Source organism: Neophocaena asiaeorientalis, unplaced genomic scaffold, assembly GCF_003031525.2.
Source record: "Neophocaena asiaeorientalis asiaeorientalis breed wild unplaced genomic scaffold, Neophocaena_asiaeorientalis_V1.1 scaffold604, whole genome shotgun sequence".
Taxonomy (NCBI): domain Eukaryota; kingdom Metazoa; phylum Chordata; class Mammalia; order Artiodactyla; family Phocoenidae; genus Neophocaena; species Neophocaena asiaeorientalis.
In genome coordinates this window covers 1,242,397-1,262,119 of record NW_020172000.1, presented here as the reverse complement: position 1 = coordinate 1,262,119, position 19,723 = coordinate 1,242,397, and the positions used below count along the sequence as shown (strand labels likewise).

The window sequence follows — 19,723 nt, the reverse complement described above, 5'->3', positions numbered from 1 at the left end:
CTCTCCTTCCAGGTAGGGCTGTACCGGGCTGTACCGAAACCACTCTGGAGTGATTAAGAATAGAAAGAGATGAGCTGGCCTTTTGTGACACAGGCCTTCCCTAGTCCCTAAAGCTATAGTTATGGAGCAATAGAGCTAGCCTGAATTAATTAGGGAGGAGTGGGGGAGACAAATTCTGTCCCTGAGAGACACCAAATTCTTCTACACCATCCATCAGCCTTGAGCACAGATGGGATGGAGGCCAAGCCTAAAAATACATCAGCCTTAGGTGACATCAGGACTCTGTTCTTTTACGTCTAATTCACCCCAGGTGGAAGGGAAAGCACTTGATGAATAGTCTTTGAAACAAGTGGAGAAATGTGTATCATGCTAGGAATGACTATAGGGGCAAAAGGCCACTGTGGATTTCCTTGTCAATAAAAATGAACTCTAATAGGAATTTCGGTAAGGAACCAGCAGAAACATCCTTGTCATCATCATTCTGAATTTGTGTTTATTGAGCACACAACAAATGCTAGTCTCTGCTCAGAACATTTGATGAACACCATTTCTGTATCTGTAAGGGACTAGGGAATACTTGCCAGTATTTTGATGCCAGTCACCCAGCCAGAACACAAAATGAACTTTTGTGAATATTCTAAAGCATTATGAGGAAGGGGTCTTAGACTATATGCAAGCATCCTTGATTAGTGTTTTCCCCATTGGGAGTCACCCTCCCCATAAGCTTGCTCACAACTGGCAAGGAAGAAAAACAGGAAAAAAGAGGACGAGTCAAGGTATAGTCCTGAGAAAGTCACAAAAATTGGGGCAGTGGCACTCCATAGATGTTTGGAGATGGCAATAAGTATCAGGGGATGACCAAAGGAATGGAGTGGTAGGAACCATCCCTGTCCATCTCATGGCCCCTTCATGCACAAGTGTTTTTACCCAAACTTTAAGCTTTGGGGTAAGTGATAGGAGCTGTAGAGCTCTGAAGAGCTGCTTGACTGTGCAGTTACCTTTCAACTGAGGATCTTTCTTATCATTTTGTATGAAGGAGCACTTTGGGAGTTGGGGGCTAGTGGGCACTCACCAGCTAGGTAAACATTAGAGAGAATTATTGTTCTTTTTTTTTGGCCACACCGTAGGATCTTAGTTCCCCGACCAGGCATCGAACCTGCGCCCCCTGCATTGGAAGCACGAAGTCTTAACCACTGGACCGCCAGGGAAGTCTGAGAATTATTGTTCTTTTTTTTTGGCCACACCGTAGGATCTTAGTTCCCCGACCAGGCATCGAACCTGCGCCCCCTGCATTGGAAGCACGAAGTCTTAACCACTGGACCGCCAGGGAAGTCTGAGAATTATTGTTCTTGATGAATTTTGTAAATAGCCACTGACCCACTGGTTTAAGGGAAAGCGAAAATGAATGACTGGGGAGTTAAAAAGCATGCAAACACTGGGTTACACTACTGGCAAGTGGGTAGGAACTGGCCTAGTCTTAGTACCTCTTTTCAAGGCTCCCTTCCCTCCTCTTTCCCACCCTCTCCAATCTTCTGCTAAAGCTCAAGGTTTGAGGCAGTGGTCAAGCTCCATGGCATAAGAATTGGTGTTCCTCATGATGTTCTCCACCAACATGACAGGCTTGGGGTGTCTTCCAGCAAAGCAAGAGAGCCAGGTGCAGATCAACATGGCTGCAGCTGCGCCACCTCCAGCACAGTAGTATGCCCAGCCAAGCCGACAGGTACCTGTGGAAACAGGGACAGAGACATGAGGCTTAGAGTGTCTTCTCATACATTCTCTTTGAGACGTTAGGGTTAAAGTGAGAGTAGGAAACAGTGAATGCGAGTGGGCTTACTCTTTCCTCCCTTGCTGATGGCTGGTATTAGCTTTAGCAAGAGGTTATAAAATTTTATTCTGTTACAGTAGGCACCTGGGGGTAATGTTGGCGGTGGCAGTGGTGGTAATGCTAGTGACAGTGATGACAAGAACAACTTGATCAAGTGTCAAGAACTATGCTAAGCTCTTTAGACATATATTTCATTGATCATTACAGTAACTATATGAGTTAGCTACTCTTATTATCCCTGTTTTATACAAGATGAGGCAACCAAGGCACAGGTTAAGTTAATTGTGAAAAATCACACAGAAAGTGGTAGAGTCGGGATATAAACCCTGGCTCATCTTGACTCTGAAGCTCCACAGTTTGAACCACACTGATATATTACAGTTCATGGACTGTCTTCAAAGAACTATATCCTGTATCATCAGGAAATTTGCAGGCAAAATCAAATCCCTTGCTCCGTACCACGTGTCTCTATCCTAACCTAATTTTTCAACATCCAGGGAGGAAACATGCATGGGAATCAAGGCCAAGCTTCTACGGGGTAGTTTCAGTTTGAAGGATAATGGGAAAGGTCACCTGCTCAAAAATATCCACCCCACAACTTATCATTCATTCTACCAGAGGTAGATTCTTTCCTTTGAAGTGTTTGAGTTTTTTCAGAGATCCGTCAGAAAAGGTCAATGCCCAAAGAAAGAAAGCTATTATATTACAAGGGATCAGAGTAATAAATAACTGCTAAAATCAAGTGCTTAAGCAAATAGGACTCCAGAAATTGGAGTAGATGTCCAGTGATACAAAATTGCAAAGGAATTCTGAGAAAAAAAGGTGGGCAGTGACTTTCACCTACCTCACAGTCTTGCGGAAAGTGAGTCCTGACTATAGTCAGTCAGGTGGGGGATGTCAAGACTGATCTTCATGACAATTTACTTTTTTTAATTGAAGTATAGTTGATGTCCAAGATTATATTAGTTTCAGGTGTACAGCATAGTGACTCAGCATTTTTACAGATTATACTCCATTAAAAGTTATTATAAGATAATGGCTATAATCCCCTGTGCTATAGAATATATCCTGTTGCTTCTCTATTTTATACACAGTAGTGTGTATCTCTTAATCCCATACCCCTGTCTTGTCTCTCCCCCCTTTCCTCTCCCCACTGGTAACGAAGTTGGTATTCCATATCTGTGAGTCTGTTTCTGTTTTGCATGTACGTTCATTTGTATTATTATTTTAGATTCCACATATAAGTGATACCATACAGTATTTGTCTTTCTCTGTCTGACAAACCACTAAGCATAATATTCTCTAGGTCCATCCATGTATCTTCAAATGGCAGAATTTCATTCTTTTTTATGATGGAGTATAAACAGTGCTGCTGTGAACATTGGGGTGCACGTATCTTTTTGAACTAGTGTTTTTGTTTTTTCCTGATATATACCCAGGAGTGGAATTTCTGGGTCATATAGTAGTTTTTTGAGGACTCTCCAAACTGTTTTCCATAGTGTCTACAGCAATTTATATTCCCACCAACAGAGTACAAGTGTTCCTTTTTCTCTATATCCTCACTAACATTTGTTATTTGTAGACTTTTTGATGATAGCCATTCTGACAGGTGTGAGGTGATGTCTCATTGTTTGTTTGACTTGAATTTCTCTGATAATTAGCAATATTGAGCATATTTTCATGTGCCTGTTGGCCATCTGTATGTCTTCTTTGGGAGAATGTCTATTCAGATCTTCTGTACAATTTTGACTGGGTTGTTCCTTTTTATGATAGTAAGTTATATGAGCTATTTGTATATTTTGGATATTAACCACTTGCAGGCCATATCATTTGCAAATATTTTCCTCCATTTCATAGGTTGTCTTTTTATGTTGTTGATAGTTTCCTTTGCTGGGCAAAAGCTTTTAAATTTAATTAGGTCCCATTTGCTTAGTTTTACTTTTATTTCTTTTGCCTTGGGAGACAGATACAAAAAAGACATTGCTACAATTTATGTCAAAGAGTGTTTTACCTATGTTCTCTCCTAGGAATTTTATGGTTTCAGGTCTTACATTTAGATCTTTATCCCATCTTGAGTTTATTTTTGTATATGGTATGAGGAAATCTTACTGTTTTACATGTAGCAATCCAGTTTTCCCAGCACCAGTTTTTTTTTTTAACAGTTTACATCTCTTTATTCTCAAAACAAGATCACAAGACATTTGTTATAAGTTACTGGGTAGATTAGTTTTTTTTTTAACATCTTTATTGGAGTATAATTGCTTTACAATGGTGTGTTAGTTTCTGCTTTATAACAAAGTGACTCAGTTATACATGTACATATGTCCCCATATCTCTTCCCTCTTTCATCTCCCTCCCTCCTACCCTCCCTATCCCACCCCGCTAGGTGGTCACAAAGCACCGAGCTGATCTCCCTGTGCTATGTGGCTGCTTCCCACCAGCTATCTATTTTACATTTGGTAGTGTATGTATGTCCATGCCACTCTCTCACTTTGTCCCAGCTTACCCTTCCCCCTCCCTGTATCCTCAACTCCATTCTCTAGTAGGTCTGTGGCTTTATTCCCGTATTGCCCCTAGGTTCTTCATGACCTTTTTTTTTTCTTAGATTCCATATATATGTGTTAGCATACGGTATTTGTTTTTCTCTTTCTGACTTACTTCACTCTGTATGACAGACTCTAGGTCCATCCACCTCACTACAAATGACTCAATTTCGTTTCTTTTTATGGCTGAGTAATATTACATTGTATATATGTGCCACATCTTCTTTATCCACTCATCTGCTGATGGACACTTAGGTTGCTTCCATGTCCTGGCTATTGTAAATAGAGGCCAGCACCACTTATTAAAGAGACTGTTGTATATTCTTGCCTCCTTTGTCATAAATTAATTGACCATAAGTGTGTGGGTTTATTTCTGGGCACTCTATTCTCTTCCATTAATCTATGTGTCTGTTTTTGTGCCAGTACCATGCTGTTTTGATTATTGTAGCTTTATAGTATAGCCTGAAATCTGGGGGGGTTATACCTCCAGGTTTGTTCTTTTTTCTGAAGATTGCTTTGGCAATTTGGAGTCTTTTGTAGTTCCATATGAATTTTAGGTTTATGTGTTCTAGCTCGGTGAAAAACATCATGGGTATTTTAATAGGGATTGCATTAAATCTGTAGATTTCTTTCTTTCTGTGGTATGGCCATTTTAGCAATATTAATTCTTCTAATTCAAGAGCATGAAATAGGTTTCCATTTCTTTGTTTCATCTTCTATTTCCTTCATCAATGTTTTATAGCTTTCAGAGTATAGGTCTTTAACCTCTTTGGTTAAGTCTATTCCTAAGTATTTTATTCTTTTTGATGCAATTCTAAAACTGATTTTTTTTACTTTCTTTTTCTGATAGTTCTTTAACAATGTATAGAAAAGCAACAGATTTCTGTATATTAATCTCATATCCTGCAACTTTATAGAATTCACTTATTAGTTCTAATTGTTTTCTGGTGGAGACTTTAGGGTTATCTCTATGTTGTATCATGTCATCTGTAAGTAGTGACAGTTTTACTTCTTCGTTCCAATTTGGATGCTTTTAATTTCTTTTTCTTGTCTGATTGCTGTGGCTGGGACTTCCAATACTATGTTAAATAGAAGTGACAAGAGTGGGCATCCTTGGCTTGTTCCTGAATTTAAAGGAAAGGATTTCAGCTTTTCACTGTTGAGTATGATGTTAGTTGTGTGTTTGCTGTAAATGATCTTTATTATACTGAGATATGTTCACTCTATACCCACTTTGATGAGAATTTTTATCATGAATGGATATTGAATTTTGTCAAACGTTTCTTCTGCATCTTTTGAGGTGATCATGTGATATTTATCCTTTCTTTTATTAATTCATGTATCACATTGAATGATTTGTGAATATTGTAGCGTTCTTGCATCCCTGGAATAAATCCCACTTGATCACAGTGTATGATACTTTTAATATATTGTTGAATTTGGTTTGCTGATATTTTGTTGAGGATTTTTGCATCTATGTTCATAAAGATATTGGCCTATAATTTTCTTTTTTTTTTTAGTATCTTTGTTTGCTTTTGGTATCAGGGTAATGGTGGCTTCAAAGAACGAATCAGGGAGTGTTCCCTCCTCTTCAATTTTATGAATAGTTTGAGAAGGATAGGTATCATTTTTCTTTATATGTTTGATACAATAGAATTCCTATGTGAAGCCATCAAGTCCTGGACTTTTGTTTGCAGGGAGTTTTTAAATTACAAATTCAATTTGACTACTAGTGATCAGTCTGTTCAAATTATCTGTTTTTTCTTGATTCAATCTTGGCAGGTTGTATGTTTCTAGAAATTTTCTTTCTTCTAGGCTGTCTAATTTGTTGGCATATAACTATTCATGATATTCTCATTATTTTTTGTATCTCTGTGGTATCAGTTGTTATTTCTCCTCTTTCATTTTGTTTACCTGGGCCTTCTCTCTTTTATTCTTGGTGAACAAATTTTATCAGTTTTGTTTATCTTTTCAAAAAATAGATCTGGGTTTCATTGATCTTTTCTATTTTTTAATCTTTATTTAATTATTTCCTCTCTGATCTTTATTATTTCCTTCCTCTGCTGACTTTGGGCTTTTTTTTTGTTTGTTTGTTCTTTTTCTAATTCCTTTAGGTGGTAGGTTAGGTTGTTTAATTGAGATTTCTCTTTTTTCCTGAGGAAGGCCTTTGTTGCTATAAACTTCCCTCTTAGAACTGCTTTTGCTGCATCTCATAGATTTTGGAGTGTTGTGTTTCCACTTTCATTTGTCTCAAGGTATTTTCTGATTTACTCTTTGATTTTTTTGCTGAGCTGTGTGGCATGCGGGATCTTAGTTCCCTGACCACAGATCAAACCTGTGCCCGCTCCAAAGGGAGTTCAGAGTCTTAACCACTGGACCACCAGGGAAGTCCCAACCCATTGTTTTTTAGTAGCATGTTGCTTCATCTCCATGTGTTTGGGCTGGAGATGGAGGGGCTAGGGCTGGAGCCAGTGTGAGGTGGGACTTCCCCTCTGCTCAGTGGCTGTCACCACCCTATCAAGGGTGGGATCTGATCCCATGTTGCTGGAGCAGAAGCCCTGAAGTTTGAGCCCAAGCTGGCTCTGTTGCCTTTATGTGTGTCTTTCCCCCTCTCCCCAAACCAGGATCCTTGCCCCAGAGATGGGGAGTGCTGAAGCAAAAGGGCCCTGTGCAGGCTCTCTGCTCAAGTCAGCCACAGACAGAGATCCAAGCTGTCTCCGATGTGCTGCCTGTACAGGCGCCTGCAATTGTTTCCTCTCTCTCCTCAGACACAGCCTCAGGTGCAAGTCCCCTTTGTCTCTCATAGCTGCCACCCATACCTTGTTTTGGAGCCACACCACAAGACAGGCAGGGCCCATGTGAACTGTCAGTGTATACTTGGGGGTGAGCTATAGTGGAATGGCCACCATCAGAGATCTAGGCTGCTTCTGATGCACTGCTTGAGTAAGCGCCAACGGTAGCCACTGCTGTTCCAGCCACTGCTGTTCCACCGAGGTTCTGCCCTGAGACCTGATCACCTCTGTATCCCATGGTCAATTCTTCTCCTCGGTTGTGGCTGCCCCAGATCCAGTGCTGCACTATGATGTGGAGTGGGTGGGGCTGGAGTGTTTGCTTAGCTTGGGCTAGGAAGCAGTGGGGCAGTTGTGGGAAACTCGGCAGCCACCAGAGCAGACCTCTCTCTGCCCTGCTTAGGGGGCAAGCAAGCATGCATACACAAGCACATGCTCCTCAAGAACAGAGTCCAGGCTTCCCACTAGCCCTCCTGCTAGTCCCTTTGGTTTTCCAACCAGCCAAGGTGGCTTGTCTCCTATGCATAAGACCCCAGGACTGGGGCACACAATCTGTGTCTCTCACTGGTCAGTCCTCAAGTTGGGTCTCCATCTTTGCATTCTCCGTTTTCCTCTGAGTCCCTTCCCAGGGACGTAGGTCCTGACCCGATCACTTTTCTTCCCTTCCTACCCAATTACATGCGTATCTTTTGTACAGACTTGGTTGTGCAGGAGTCCTTCTGCCAGTTTCCAGATGATTTTCAGTGAGAATTTTTCCCCATATGGATGCATTTTTGATGTTTGTATGGGGGGAGGTGAGCCTCATGTCCTCTCACTCCACCATCTTGATTGATCTCCCCTCATGACAATTTATTTTTCAATAACCAATTATTTCTCTTCACATGGTTCCCAGGGAACCTAATTTTCCTGGTTGCCATGTTATATAAAGAGTCTAAGATGCCCCCAAGTCAGGCTGCTTTTGCTTTTTCATTAGGGCCAGGCTAATTTATTCCAAATTTCCTACCTCAGAAATAATCTTTCTACCACCAAGTCATCACTCATGCTGTCTCTCCTGACATAAACGTCTTCTTTCCTCCTATTCACCAATTCATATCTTCCTCAGAATACTCTTCAGGACTCAGCACCTCCAGGAAGTCTTCCCTGACTAACCCCAGTGGGCTCGAGTCACCTCAACCAAGTAGCCCTCCAGGAATTCATCTATATACCCCTTATGTAGGTGTACTTGTTAGGCAAAATGTTGGAAGGAAGATTTTTATATCATGCATTTTTCACCTCCTCTTTACCCCCTTCCAGATTGTTGGCTCAACAGAGTGAATGTATTTGTTTCTTTCTTGATAACGCTCGCATGCTCTGTCAACACTGGGTGCTCAGTATGATTTAGCCTAACAATACTTCAAAGAGAGAACCTAGGGGTAAAACAGGAATAAAGACACAGACCTACTAGAGAATGGACTTGAGGATATGGGGAGGGGGAAGGGTAAGCTGTGACAAAGCGAGAGAGAGGCACGGACATATATACACTACCAAATGTAAGGTAGATAGCTAGTGGGAAGCAGCTGCATAGCACAGGGAGATCAGCTTGGTGCTTTGTGACCGCCTGGAGGGGTGGGATAGGGAGGGTGGGAGGGAGGGAGACGCAAGCGGGAAGAGATATGGGAACATATGTATATATATAACTGATTCATTTTGTTGTGAAGCAGAAACTAACACACCATTGTAAAGCAGTTATACTCCAATAAAGATGTTTAAAAAAAAAGATGGATACACTTGCATTTTTAACCCTTAACACCCAAACTTATGACTTAAATTTTGAATTAAAATTATAAAATCAGCTATTCTATTTGTTTCTGGAATGTGCTATAAGGCCTATGCACATTCTGTTCCCTTTGCCTAAAATGCTTAGTGCATGTACACATGTACACATACACTTCCCACCACTCTCTTTGCCTAGTGAATGGTCAACCATTCTTCAGAGCTCAACTCAATCATTAGTTCCTTAGTGAAGCCTTACTTGACATCCCTAAGTCAAATTCCATCAAAAGCCCTCATTAGTACAGTGTACCTTTCCTTCTGTACCTGAATGAATTAATGAATTCCTTATACGCTCCCATGGCAAGTGTCAAATCTCAGTTCTTCAGAGGAGATGGTACTTTACCAATAGACTTAGGCAGTCATATGATTTCCTGAAGTCCCATAGCCCCACCCAAACTCATGGTGAGAGCAACAACAGTAGCTATTGAAACAATGCAATCTTCAGAGAGAGGGGGTAAATCCGAAAGAGAAGCCTTCTTAAAGAAAGGAATCCAACTATCTACAAAGCAACCTCAACGTGAATAATAATAGTGGAACTCTGGGAAGAGTGAACTGAAAAATAAGATGTTGAAGCAGGCAGCCAATAGATCTGGATCCCCCCCCCTCCAACCTTGTCATACCTCCTTTTAGACACTGACTCACTCACTCAGTAAAAGTAGGAGGTTTTATATAATGCTTTGTGTATCACAGAGTGAAAATCCTAGAGATGGGCAAACTTTCAACTTTTACCATCCTTGGAAGGAAGGCTACAGGCTGTATTGCACCCACTTCACAGACAAGAATGTGAGGCTCAATCAAAAGCCCTAGGAACCCTCTCAGAAGCAGAGGTTAGAGGCAGGGATCCAGACCAAGTATCTTTACTTTCAATCTGGTTCTCTGCCCTCTACTCTTTTCCTTATACTCCCAAAAGCCATTTTCCTCTTATAGGACACTTAACCTGTAAGCTCTAAAGAAGGAGCTCCTAAATCAATTTGCAATAGGCTCACCTGAGCTTCTCTCCTAGCCTCCTCCAACAAGATTCTCCTGTGCTCACATAGCAGAGTAGACAGGTGCTAGCTCTTGGGGTGGGCCCACTGTTGGGAAGCTTCCTCCTCTCCGGCGTGCTCCCAGTCTAGTCTAGAGAGGCATCAGAAGTCTCATTCTGTTTCTTCAGTTGCCTGTCAGTCCATCCCCCCACTGGAGTAGCAGGGCTTTTTCTATTAGGTACATGCACCCTGGGACCAGGGAAAGACTTGTCTCTGTAAATGAAAGGAATAAATGCATAGCATGCCATTACTCCAAAGCCCTAAGCAGGAAGAAAGCTGACACAGTGGGCAGCTCAAGAGTGAAGAGCTAGCTAGAAAGGCCTTAATAAACCTTATTGAAGTCAAGTCAGAACCAGGTATCACTGGGCTAGGAACCAACACCAAAGTGCCCCCTTTGCCACCCCAAGTGCAGCGTTTCCTCTCACAGAGATGCCTATTAGGCCACTAAACAGCATCTAAGGCCAAGGCTGCTGCCACACAGGAAACCAAAGAGAAACAGAGGAAATATATCTTCTATCCAGTTCTCTTCCTACAACCCCACCTGTTATCTGCTTGAGGGAACAGAGACGTTACATGACTAGCATTGCAAAAGGGAAAAGAAAAGCAAACCTTTTAAGGACTACATTTCCAAGTTGAGAGCTGCTGTCATTACTCACCTACTCCACAGAAAGCTTGGACACTGGTCTGATGGCTTACAGAGGAACTCGTGTTTTCTATGGAAGGATGCAAATGTAGGGAGTAGTGGCAATGAACTACCACACTTTACCTCCAATCACCTTTTAGTGAAGTCCCATGGACCATCACCGATCCCTAAATTCTATTCCTTGAAGTATAGTTGATCCTTCTATTCATCTGACAAATATTTATCAAGTACCTACTATGTGCCATACATTTTGAATACACCATCTCATTTGATTCTCACAACAGCCATAATTATTTCCATTCAGAGCTGAGGAAACCGAATCTCAGAAAGGCAAATTACTTTACCAACTTACGAATGTCAGAGTTGAGATTTGAATGCCCAGACTAAGTCCATGGTCATCCGTTTCAACCATGCCAGGAGAGTGGAGTCAAGGATACAAATTACTATGGTCCAAGTTTTATGAGACAGTATGATACCTTCAACTAATCACTCCACCTTTCTTGGTCTCAATTTCCTTTTCTTAAAGCGAAGGGAATTTTACTGGAGAGATTTCTAAAAGCAACTTTTAATTCAAATTTTCCATTCTACTATGAATGTGATAAATGCTTTAAGAGACATCTGAGTAAAATAGTCCAGTAACATCCAGGGAAAGAATTATTTGTAGCTGAGAGGATTCAGGCTCAGATAGGACTTTATAGAGGAGATAGCATTTCAACCAGACTTTAATAGTGGGACGTGGGCATTCTGTGCAGGGGGAGAGGTTGGTGTGAGCAAAGTTATATAAGCGAGAAAGCAGATCACATGTTTCAGAAAAGAAGCTGTAGATGGCAAATAATAAGTTGAATCTAGACCAGGAAGGACCATGAAATCTGTCATCTTTCCCACAAGGAGTGGAGAACAATGGAAAGTTTCTGATCAGAGAATGATATGATACAGCAAGGTTTCTCAACCTTGGCACTATTGACATTTTAGGCCAAAAAATTCTTTGTTGTAATGGGGGAAGGAGTGTTGTTTTGTGCATTGTAACACCCTGACCTCCACCTACTAGATGTCTGCAAATTACCCCTCCACCACTGAACTGTGGAAACCAAAAATATTGACAGATATTGCCAAACAGATGTCCCTGGGGGTGGAGGTGCGGGGTCAGGGTAGGGGGTGGATTGCTTTCCATTAAGAACCACTGAGTTGGACGTACAGTTTGGGAAGATTAACCTAAAAGCCCTGTGTAAAAGGGATTGGAGGTAGTTTTATGCTACCGGTGGGGACCCGTTAACCAGAGGCCAGGGATGCTGTTGACACATCCAACAATACACAAAGCAGCCTCCCACAACAAAAAATGATCTGGCCAAAAATGTTAATATTTTCAAGGTTTATCAACCATCATTTAGGCAAACACCACATGTTTATACTTTGAATTACCTCCAAAACGAATCTTAGTGACTGAAAGATTACCAGAGCAGAATGGATCCTTCTCCCTTAAGAACAGCTGTGCATGTTTCCTTACTGACCTGGGAAGCTGGGTGAAAGTGGGGCCTGGTCAGCCTTGAGCATTCTAGTGTGCTAGCCCAGGGAGGCTGGAGAAGGTCAAGGAGAGAGATCTCACAAGGTATTGAGAAGGACCTACAAATTCCCTGGGAGTCAAGAGATATATGACATTTCTTTCTTTGAAGAAATCTCTTAACCCTACTGGATCTCAGCTCTCTTGCCCTTAAAATGAGAGAAAATAATTAAGTACCTGTGTAAAGATAGAGCAATAGGACCAGATGAGGTTTTGAGATCCTCTTCAGAAATAGCCAGGCTCACTGCTGCCTTGCCTTTTAGATAGAATGCACTGAATGCAATTCCATGCTAGAATTGTTCAAGGACCTGTGTCCCCAGAAAATACTTCAGTGAGCTGACATCACACCTGGGGATTGTGTCTACATACATGCATAGGTGTCTGTGAAGAGAAAGATTGGGTGGTAGGATAGGGGGAGAGAAAAGGTCCTAACTGCAGATTAGCTTTACGCAAAGCTTTTGGATAAGCCCTGAGATAAGCCTGTTCCTTTTTGTGCTCTTCTGTATCATTTCTAACACCCTATCTGTGAGTCATTCTATTCCAGTGTTGAATTTGCTGTGACAAGATCCCTCATAAAAGTTATTAAATCATCACTCAGCAGTGGGCCTGACATTTAAATCAAGACACGTTGCTTTTATTCCAAGTTGCAAATCAAATTGGCTTGGAGTTTGACTCTATTTCCTTTGATTTAGCATTAAGTTATCTTATTATATCTCTGCTGTTTAGAGAACAAATTATCACTGTCTGCTACTTAAACTGACCCTCCCCCTAGAGCCCCAGTCCTATGCTCTTCAGGGACTTGGTGTCTGGCCAGCTGTCAATGGTTCATTAGTGGGAAGGGTTAGCCACAAGCCAATGCTTTTTGTGGGGTCCAACATTGGTGTGGGTGTCAGAGTTGGGAATTAGAGTAAGAATGAGTCTGACAGAGAATATTTCTCTGCAGGAGGCATGGTCATAGTTCTAGCTCAGAAGCCATAAATGACAGAGAAGTAATCCAAAGAAAAGAGTCCTCCTTGGAGGAAGAGGGGAAAGGCATAAAACGAGAGTGCGCCCATTTTGGAAGACAGTTTGACTGTTTCTTACGAAACTAAACATATTCATACCATATGATCCAGCAATCATGCTACTTGGTATTTACCCAAATGAGTTGAAAACTTATGCCCACACAAAAACCTGCACACAGATGTTTACAGCAACTTTATCCATCATTGCCAAAACTTGGAAGCAACCAAGATGTCCTTCATTAGGTAAATGGATACATAAACAGTGGTACATCCAGACAATGGAATATTATTCAGTGCTGAAATGAGCTCTCAAGCCATGAAAAGACATGGGGGGACCTTAAATGCATGTTACTAAGTGAAAGAAGCCATTCCCAAAAGACTACATACTGTACAACTCCAACTATATGACATTCTGGAAAAGGAAAAACTACGGAGAGAGTGAAAGGATCAGTGGTTGGAGGTATGTAGGGAGGAATGAATAGGCAGAGCACAGAGGATTCTTAGAGCAGTGAAAATACTCTGTATGATAAATACTGTAATGATGGATGCACGTCATTATACATTTGCCCAAACCTATAGAATGTACAACACCAAGAATGAGCCATAATGTAAACTATTGACTTTGAATGATTATGATGTGTCAGTGTAGCTTCATCAGTTGTACCCTTCTGGTGGGGGATGTCAATAATGTGAGAGATTGTGCATATGTGGGAGCAGGGGGCATATGGGAAATCTCTGTACTTTCCCCTCAATTTTGCTGTGAACCTTAAACAGTTTTATTAAAGTCTTAATTAAAAACAAGAGTGAGGTAAGTCTGTCTTTGGGGTTTCTCAAGTCTTACATTTTAGAGAATCATCTGATGGAATTCCAGGCTCCTGAAAGGTTGGAGGAGGAGACAGAGAAGCAGGGATATAGAAAGAATAATAACAACCACTAACACCTTGAAAGCTGACTATGGCTAGATGAAATGTAATGGAATTTTCAGATACATGAAGTTTTGATTTGATGCAAGAGTGGCCAAAAGTCAAGTTCTGAGAGCTAATACTCCAGAAAAAGGCTTACTTGTGACTTGGGATCAGTGGTAAAAGCCAAAGATATCAGTGTGGTAGGGGAGAGGCTGATAGAAGCAAGCCTTAGGGTAGGGCAAGAAGGACTAAAGCTGTTTTAAGGAGGTAAACAGCTCAAGGGTGTAGAGAGAAGACTGAATTCCTATACAAAGATGAGATACAAATTCTAGGAGCTCATGGAGTCAGGATGTTGGGAGGTGGTTGAGGTAGAATGCAGAGAGTACCATATTAACATCTGTTTTTTTCATCTAAGATACTCCAATAATCGGGGAATTTGAGAGACACTACTCTAGCCTTAGAGAAGCAAGATAAGGGAAGGAGTGACTACATGGACAGAGGAGGACCTGCAGTGGGAACCAGCATATTGCCCTCAACCTCAGCACCCAGAGCAGAGGGACAGGATAGATATGAGATATGCCAGATGTCTGTCTGGGAGCCACCTGGGGGACCTTCACAGCCTTCATCACATCAAATCAGGCTGACTGCACTGGCCCTGAGGGCAAGATACTCAGCTACAGAGAGACACCCAAGGTTCCTTTGGAATTCTACAGAGTAGATCGAGAGGGGAAGGACTAGAGAGAGATCAAAGGAGAGAAAGAGACTAAAGGAGGGTCAATGCAGTAGGTGGAAGAGGATGAGAATAAAGGCAGGGGGAGTTTGTGGAGATAATATTAGAAGATTAGAACACTCGAGAACACGAGGCACACTGAGGAGTGAAGAGATTAAACAGATTGAGCTCTTCAACAGACCTCTTCCTAATGAGAGTCCTATTTTTTCCAAAGCAGACCCAGCTCAGAAAAACCAGGTGCTGCTCCCATTACTGTGGCACCATCTAAGCTTATGAAACCAGAGCTCCAACCCACCACCGCTTGCTGTTTGGTGTGCATGGTTGGTGCGGGGAGGGGGGGGGGCGTGGTGAGGAAGAGGGCAGGTTGCTATTTGCTTATTCAACATATTTTTTGCCACAGGGACCTGAATTTAGTGCTAAGCAGACAGCAGGGTTTTGGAAGAGGCTGGTGGTCCCATCTGTTCCGAGAAATCCTGCTGACTTTAAGGTCTACATAGGTAGCAGCACAAAAACGTTTTCAATACAGCCAAGCCAAGGCCAAGCTAAATGAGCAGAGAACTTTCTCTGCTAGATTCAGTACAGATGAATAATTGTTAATGATAAAGCAAAGCCAATGAATTCAAAGGTAATTGCCAAATACCCTTCCCTCCACACCCACCACAGACCCCAGTAAAAAGATAGCCAAAGCCATGAGAATGGGCTCTCTTCTCACTCTCTAGGCTGGATATGAGTGTCAGGAAGAGCCCAGATTGGAGGCACAGAACCTACTCAAGATTCCAGGAGCCTTTCAGGCTCCCTTGCCAGAGAAGAAGGAAACAAACAAACCACAAACCAACCAAACAAACAAACAAACTCCTCTGAAAACTTCAGTAGTTCAGGTAACCATATTATTGCTAGTAGCCACTATCTGGCTGGCTCAGTCAGGTCTGCTAGGGAGGCAGGACATTGTGAGTCGCCAACTCTGTCTTGGTCAAATCCAATGCTCTAAAGGGTAAGGGCAGGCCAGGGCACTTGCTAGAAAGTCAGGGTAGCACTCGCTCAGTAAAGTGTCAAATCCTCATGGTGACAGAGATGCCCTGATTTGATTGATTTTGTTCTCTCTCTTACACAAACTTCTGCTAAACAAATTGAATCCTTTTACTGAAATCTTCCTCACCACTACTGAGCATTTGTTTCTGACTTAACTTCATACTTTGCCAGCCTGCCTTTCCTACTTATATCATTTCTTGCATAACTAGCCTGAGGTTTAGCTACTCTGCTCATCTTTTTATTCCACTGGGGGTGAGGGGGAGGAATTATGTCTCAGGCCAATTTAAATTATGCTACTGGATCTTTTCCAAGATTGACTCCTACTTGCCCCTGAAAAAAACCTCCATGTCACTCTGTGTTGTCCTTCATACTGCCCATCAACTACACTTGGAGCAGCTTCTCAGAAGATCTTTAGGAACTGCCATAGACTAAAAGTCCGTGTTCCCCCCAATTCATATGTTAAATGCTAATGCCCAGTGTGATAGTATTTGGAGGTGGAGGCTTTGGGAGGTGATTAGGTCATGAGGGCAGAGCCTTAATGAATGGGATTAGTTCCCTTATAAAAGAGACCTCAGACAGCTCCCTTGCCCCCTTCTGCCGTGTGAAGACACACAGAAGATGGCCCTGTATGAAATCAGGAAGCATTTCCTCACCAGACACTGAATCTGCTGACACATTGATCTCGGACTGCCCAGCATCCAGAACTGTGAGATAAACATTCTGTTGTTTATAAGCTACCCAGTCTTTGGTGTCTCTATAGGAGCCCAAACAGACTAACACATACTCTCCCCAAAGAGACAGGTTTAAAAAAAAATATCTAATCGAGTATTGGACCTCTCTGACTCAGCATGAGCTTTCTAGGATACTTGACCTCTAAAAAACTGGCCCCTCTTCTCTAACATCTGCTCAATAGACCTCTTCTTGCATCCACTTGAATTTTCTCAGCTAATTAAGTCTGTAACTGGAATAGAAATAGCCAATATTGGTCAAACGCATCTATGTGCCAGGCACTGTGTTAAGTACTTTAAACATGTTGTTCTCAGATATGTAAGATCAACAAACCAGATGAGTGAAAGGGCACCAGAGACAGACGTGGAACAACTAAACAGAGTATTAGTGTGACAAGTGTTATAGCATAGAGTGATATAAGGATACAGATGAGGGGCATCAAATCCAGTTTCAAGGGAGCAGGGAGTTTTCAAGAAAAAGTAAAAAGTTAGGTAGGTGAGGAAGGGGAAAAAGGTATTTCTAACAAGGGAAGAACACATGAAAGGTTGCAAAAGTTTGAAGGAACATGGTATTTTCAGGGTGACTGGGCAAAAGCAGCTTGAGTGGTGATGGAAATGATGGCCAGGGTCCCCATAGACCATGCTAAGGAGTCTGGACTTTATCCTAAAGGCAATGGGGAACCATTGCTAAAAAATGAGAGTGACATCAGATTTGCCCTTTTGAAAAGCCACTTAGGCCACAGAGCAAGGCAGCAGTGTGCAGTAACTTGAGGAACAGAGAGAGAGAGAGAGTCAGGAACTGTTTTTTGTTATCCAGATAACTGATACTAAGGGAAAGAAGACAGATTATAGAGTTCTCATTGTATGCCTTTGCTAGCAGTATTTATTCCTTCTGATGACTGACATCATTATGGTTTGGGATTGACATTATTATGGTTGTATTTGTTAGATGTCCGTTGTTTTATATATATATATATACACATATATATATGTATGTATATGTATATATATATCATGCCTCCTCAACTAAACTACAAGCTCCTTGAAGACTGTATTCTTGAATTCTATGAATTATGTACAGTTGTCCATTCAGCATCTTGTATATAGTAAGTGTCCAGAATATGCTTATTGAGTGACTGTTATCTATTTTTGACATGCTATTCAAAAACTTACGAGAGTTAAAAGGCCAGACCTGGCAAGCTAAACTACCTCAGAACTCGGGAATGAATGCACCCTCATTCCAGCCATTGACTTTACCCCGTATCAGCAATGCCAGCATTGAACATCAGCTGTTTCTATCCATGCTCCATTGGTCAACAGATGTATTTAGACCATAGAGACTTTCCTGGGACCCAAGTTCCCTGAGCAATAACCAATGCCACAAATAATACAATATGTGTATAGCACTTTACCATTTTACAAGGTAATTTTTCCATCCATTATTTCATTTAGTCCTTTTTCATTTATATTATTCATTTATCAACTCCCAGCCAGAGACAGAAATACTGTTATAAGGAAGCAAATGAGCAGCCAGATGAAGTGTTTGACCAAGGTTCCCACTTAGTCAGAGGGTAGAGACAGGACCAGGCACATGTGTGCTCGGTAAGTCATGTGGTGCAGGGAGAAGGGCCTGGGATGAGGTTTACAAGGAACTGCACCTGAAACCATGCCCTGTCATTTATAGACTAAACCTCTAGGCAAGTCATTTAACCTTTCTGAGTTTCAGGTCCCCCATGGGTAAAATAGAAGTGACACCACCTACCTCTCAGGGTAGCTGTGAAGATCAAATGAGATGACACATATAAAGCACTTAGCATGGCACCTAGAATGATCAGTACTTCTCAGCTCCTTTTTCTCTCAGCTAAACACTTTTCAACTAGTCCACCAGTTCCCAAAAATGTCTGGGGAGAACTTTACAATTTGGATTCCTAGGCCCTACTCCATATCTACAGAATCACTAGCTCTGAGGAGAGGGCCCAAATGATTTTGATGCAGAGCACAGTGGGGAGCCACCTGAATCGGACCGTATCATGAGCCCAAACTGGTCTAGCTTTTAGATGAAAAGTAGAAGGGAATCAACATTTATTGGGACCTACCTAGCTCGATGCAGTGCTTGAAAGATACGTCTGACGCAATTCTCAATTCACCTGGATGGGGCTTGGTGAAGATGGTTTGAAAAAGTCATATGAAACAACACAGAGACATATATTTTCACCCCTGTAACATTAATTTAGCCAGAGAATTGCTCCTAGGATGTGATGAAGGAGTTGTCCCTGGTTTTCTTTCTGGCTCCTGACTTTGAAACCCATTTCGTTTTACTTAAAAAAAGAAACTTCTGGGTCAGTCTAAACTATAAAAATAATAACAGTAATTATAATAGCAGTTATTGTTAACATTTATTGAGTACAGACCCTGTACTAAATGTTTTAGGTATATATCATTTCATTTTATCCTCACAAGAGCCCTGTGAAATGGTTGCTGCGGTATTAACACCTCCAATTAAAAAATGATTTCTGATTTTAAAACAGAGGCTTAGGAGATAGTATCATCCCAGAATAGACAGGGAAAGACACTCACTCACTAAAGGTGAGGGGAACAAAGAAAGCTGATGCTGAAGTTTATAGAAGGAAATTGTGTGGAGGAAATGGAAGCAAGGAAATTAAGCACGAATCACGTTCTTTGACCTGAGGACCAGGCAGGACCGAGAAACAGAACAGAATGAATCCGCCTGACTTTACTGCCATCGCGTGGTGGTCTGATGTATAGACAACTGGTTCACAATTCTGCCTTCACTGTTTCAGTCAGTGAGCCCACTAGACCCTCTGCGGGACACTGGGTGGGGAAATAAGGCCAAGTAAAGCTGAGGACCTGCCCTTGAGGCCTTTTTAGAGCCTTGCCTCCCTCTGGAGTCACAAAGCTGGAAGTCACCTTAGGGATCCACTACTCCAGGGGTATGCACCCTCCTCTCATATGGGGAATTTCAGGAAAGACTGAAATGTTTATAAACACCATTATTTTTTCTATTCAAAATAAAAATAGTTTAGCATTCCATGTGATGTATAGAGTCTCATTACTTTAAGTTCTTCTCTATTTTTTTTTTTTTTTTTTTTTTTTGAGTACGGGGGCCTCCCC

The 19,723-nt window shown here is 41.7% G+C and overlaps 1 protein-coding gene across 1 annotated transcript in view; it reads right to left on the bottom strand.

Moving 5' to 3' along the window:
* Positions 1 to 1,542: 1,542 nt before the first annotated feature.
* The window catches only part of LHFPL1 (LHFPL tetraspan subfamily member 1), a 33,940-nt gene continuing 15,759 nt past the window's right edge, over positions 1,543 to 19,723 (bottom strand). The window contains exon 3 of the mRNA XM_024749246.1: positions 1,543 to 1,724. Coding sequence (XP_024605014.1) covers positions 1,543 to 1,724 — 182 coding nt within the window. The remainder of the gene's footprint in view (positions 1,725 to 19,723) is intronic.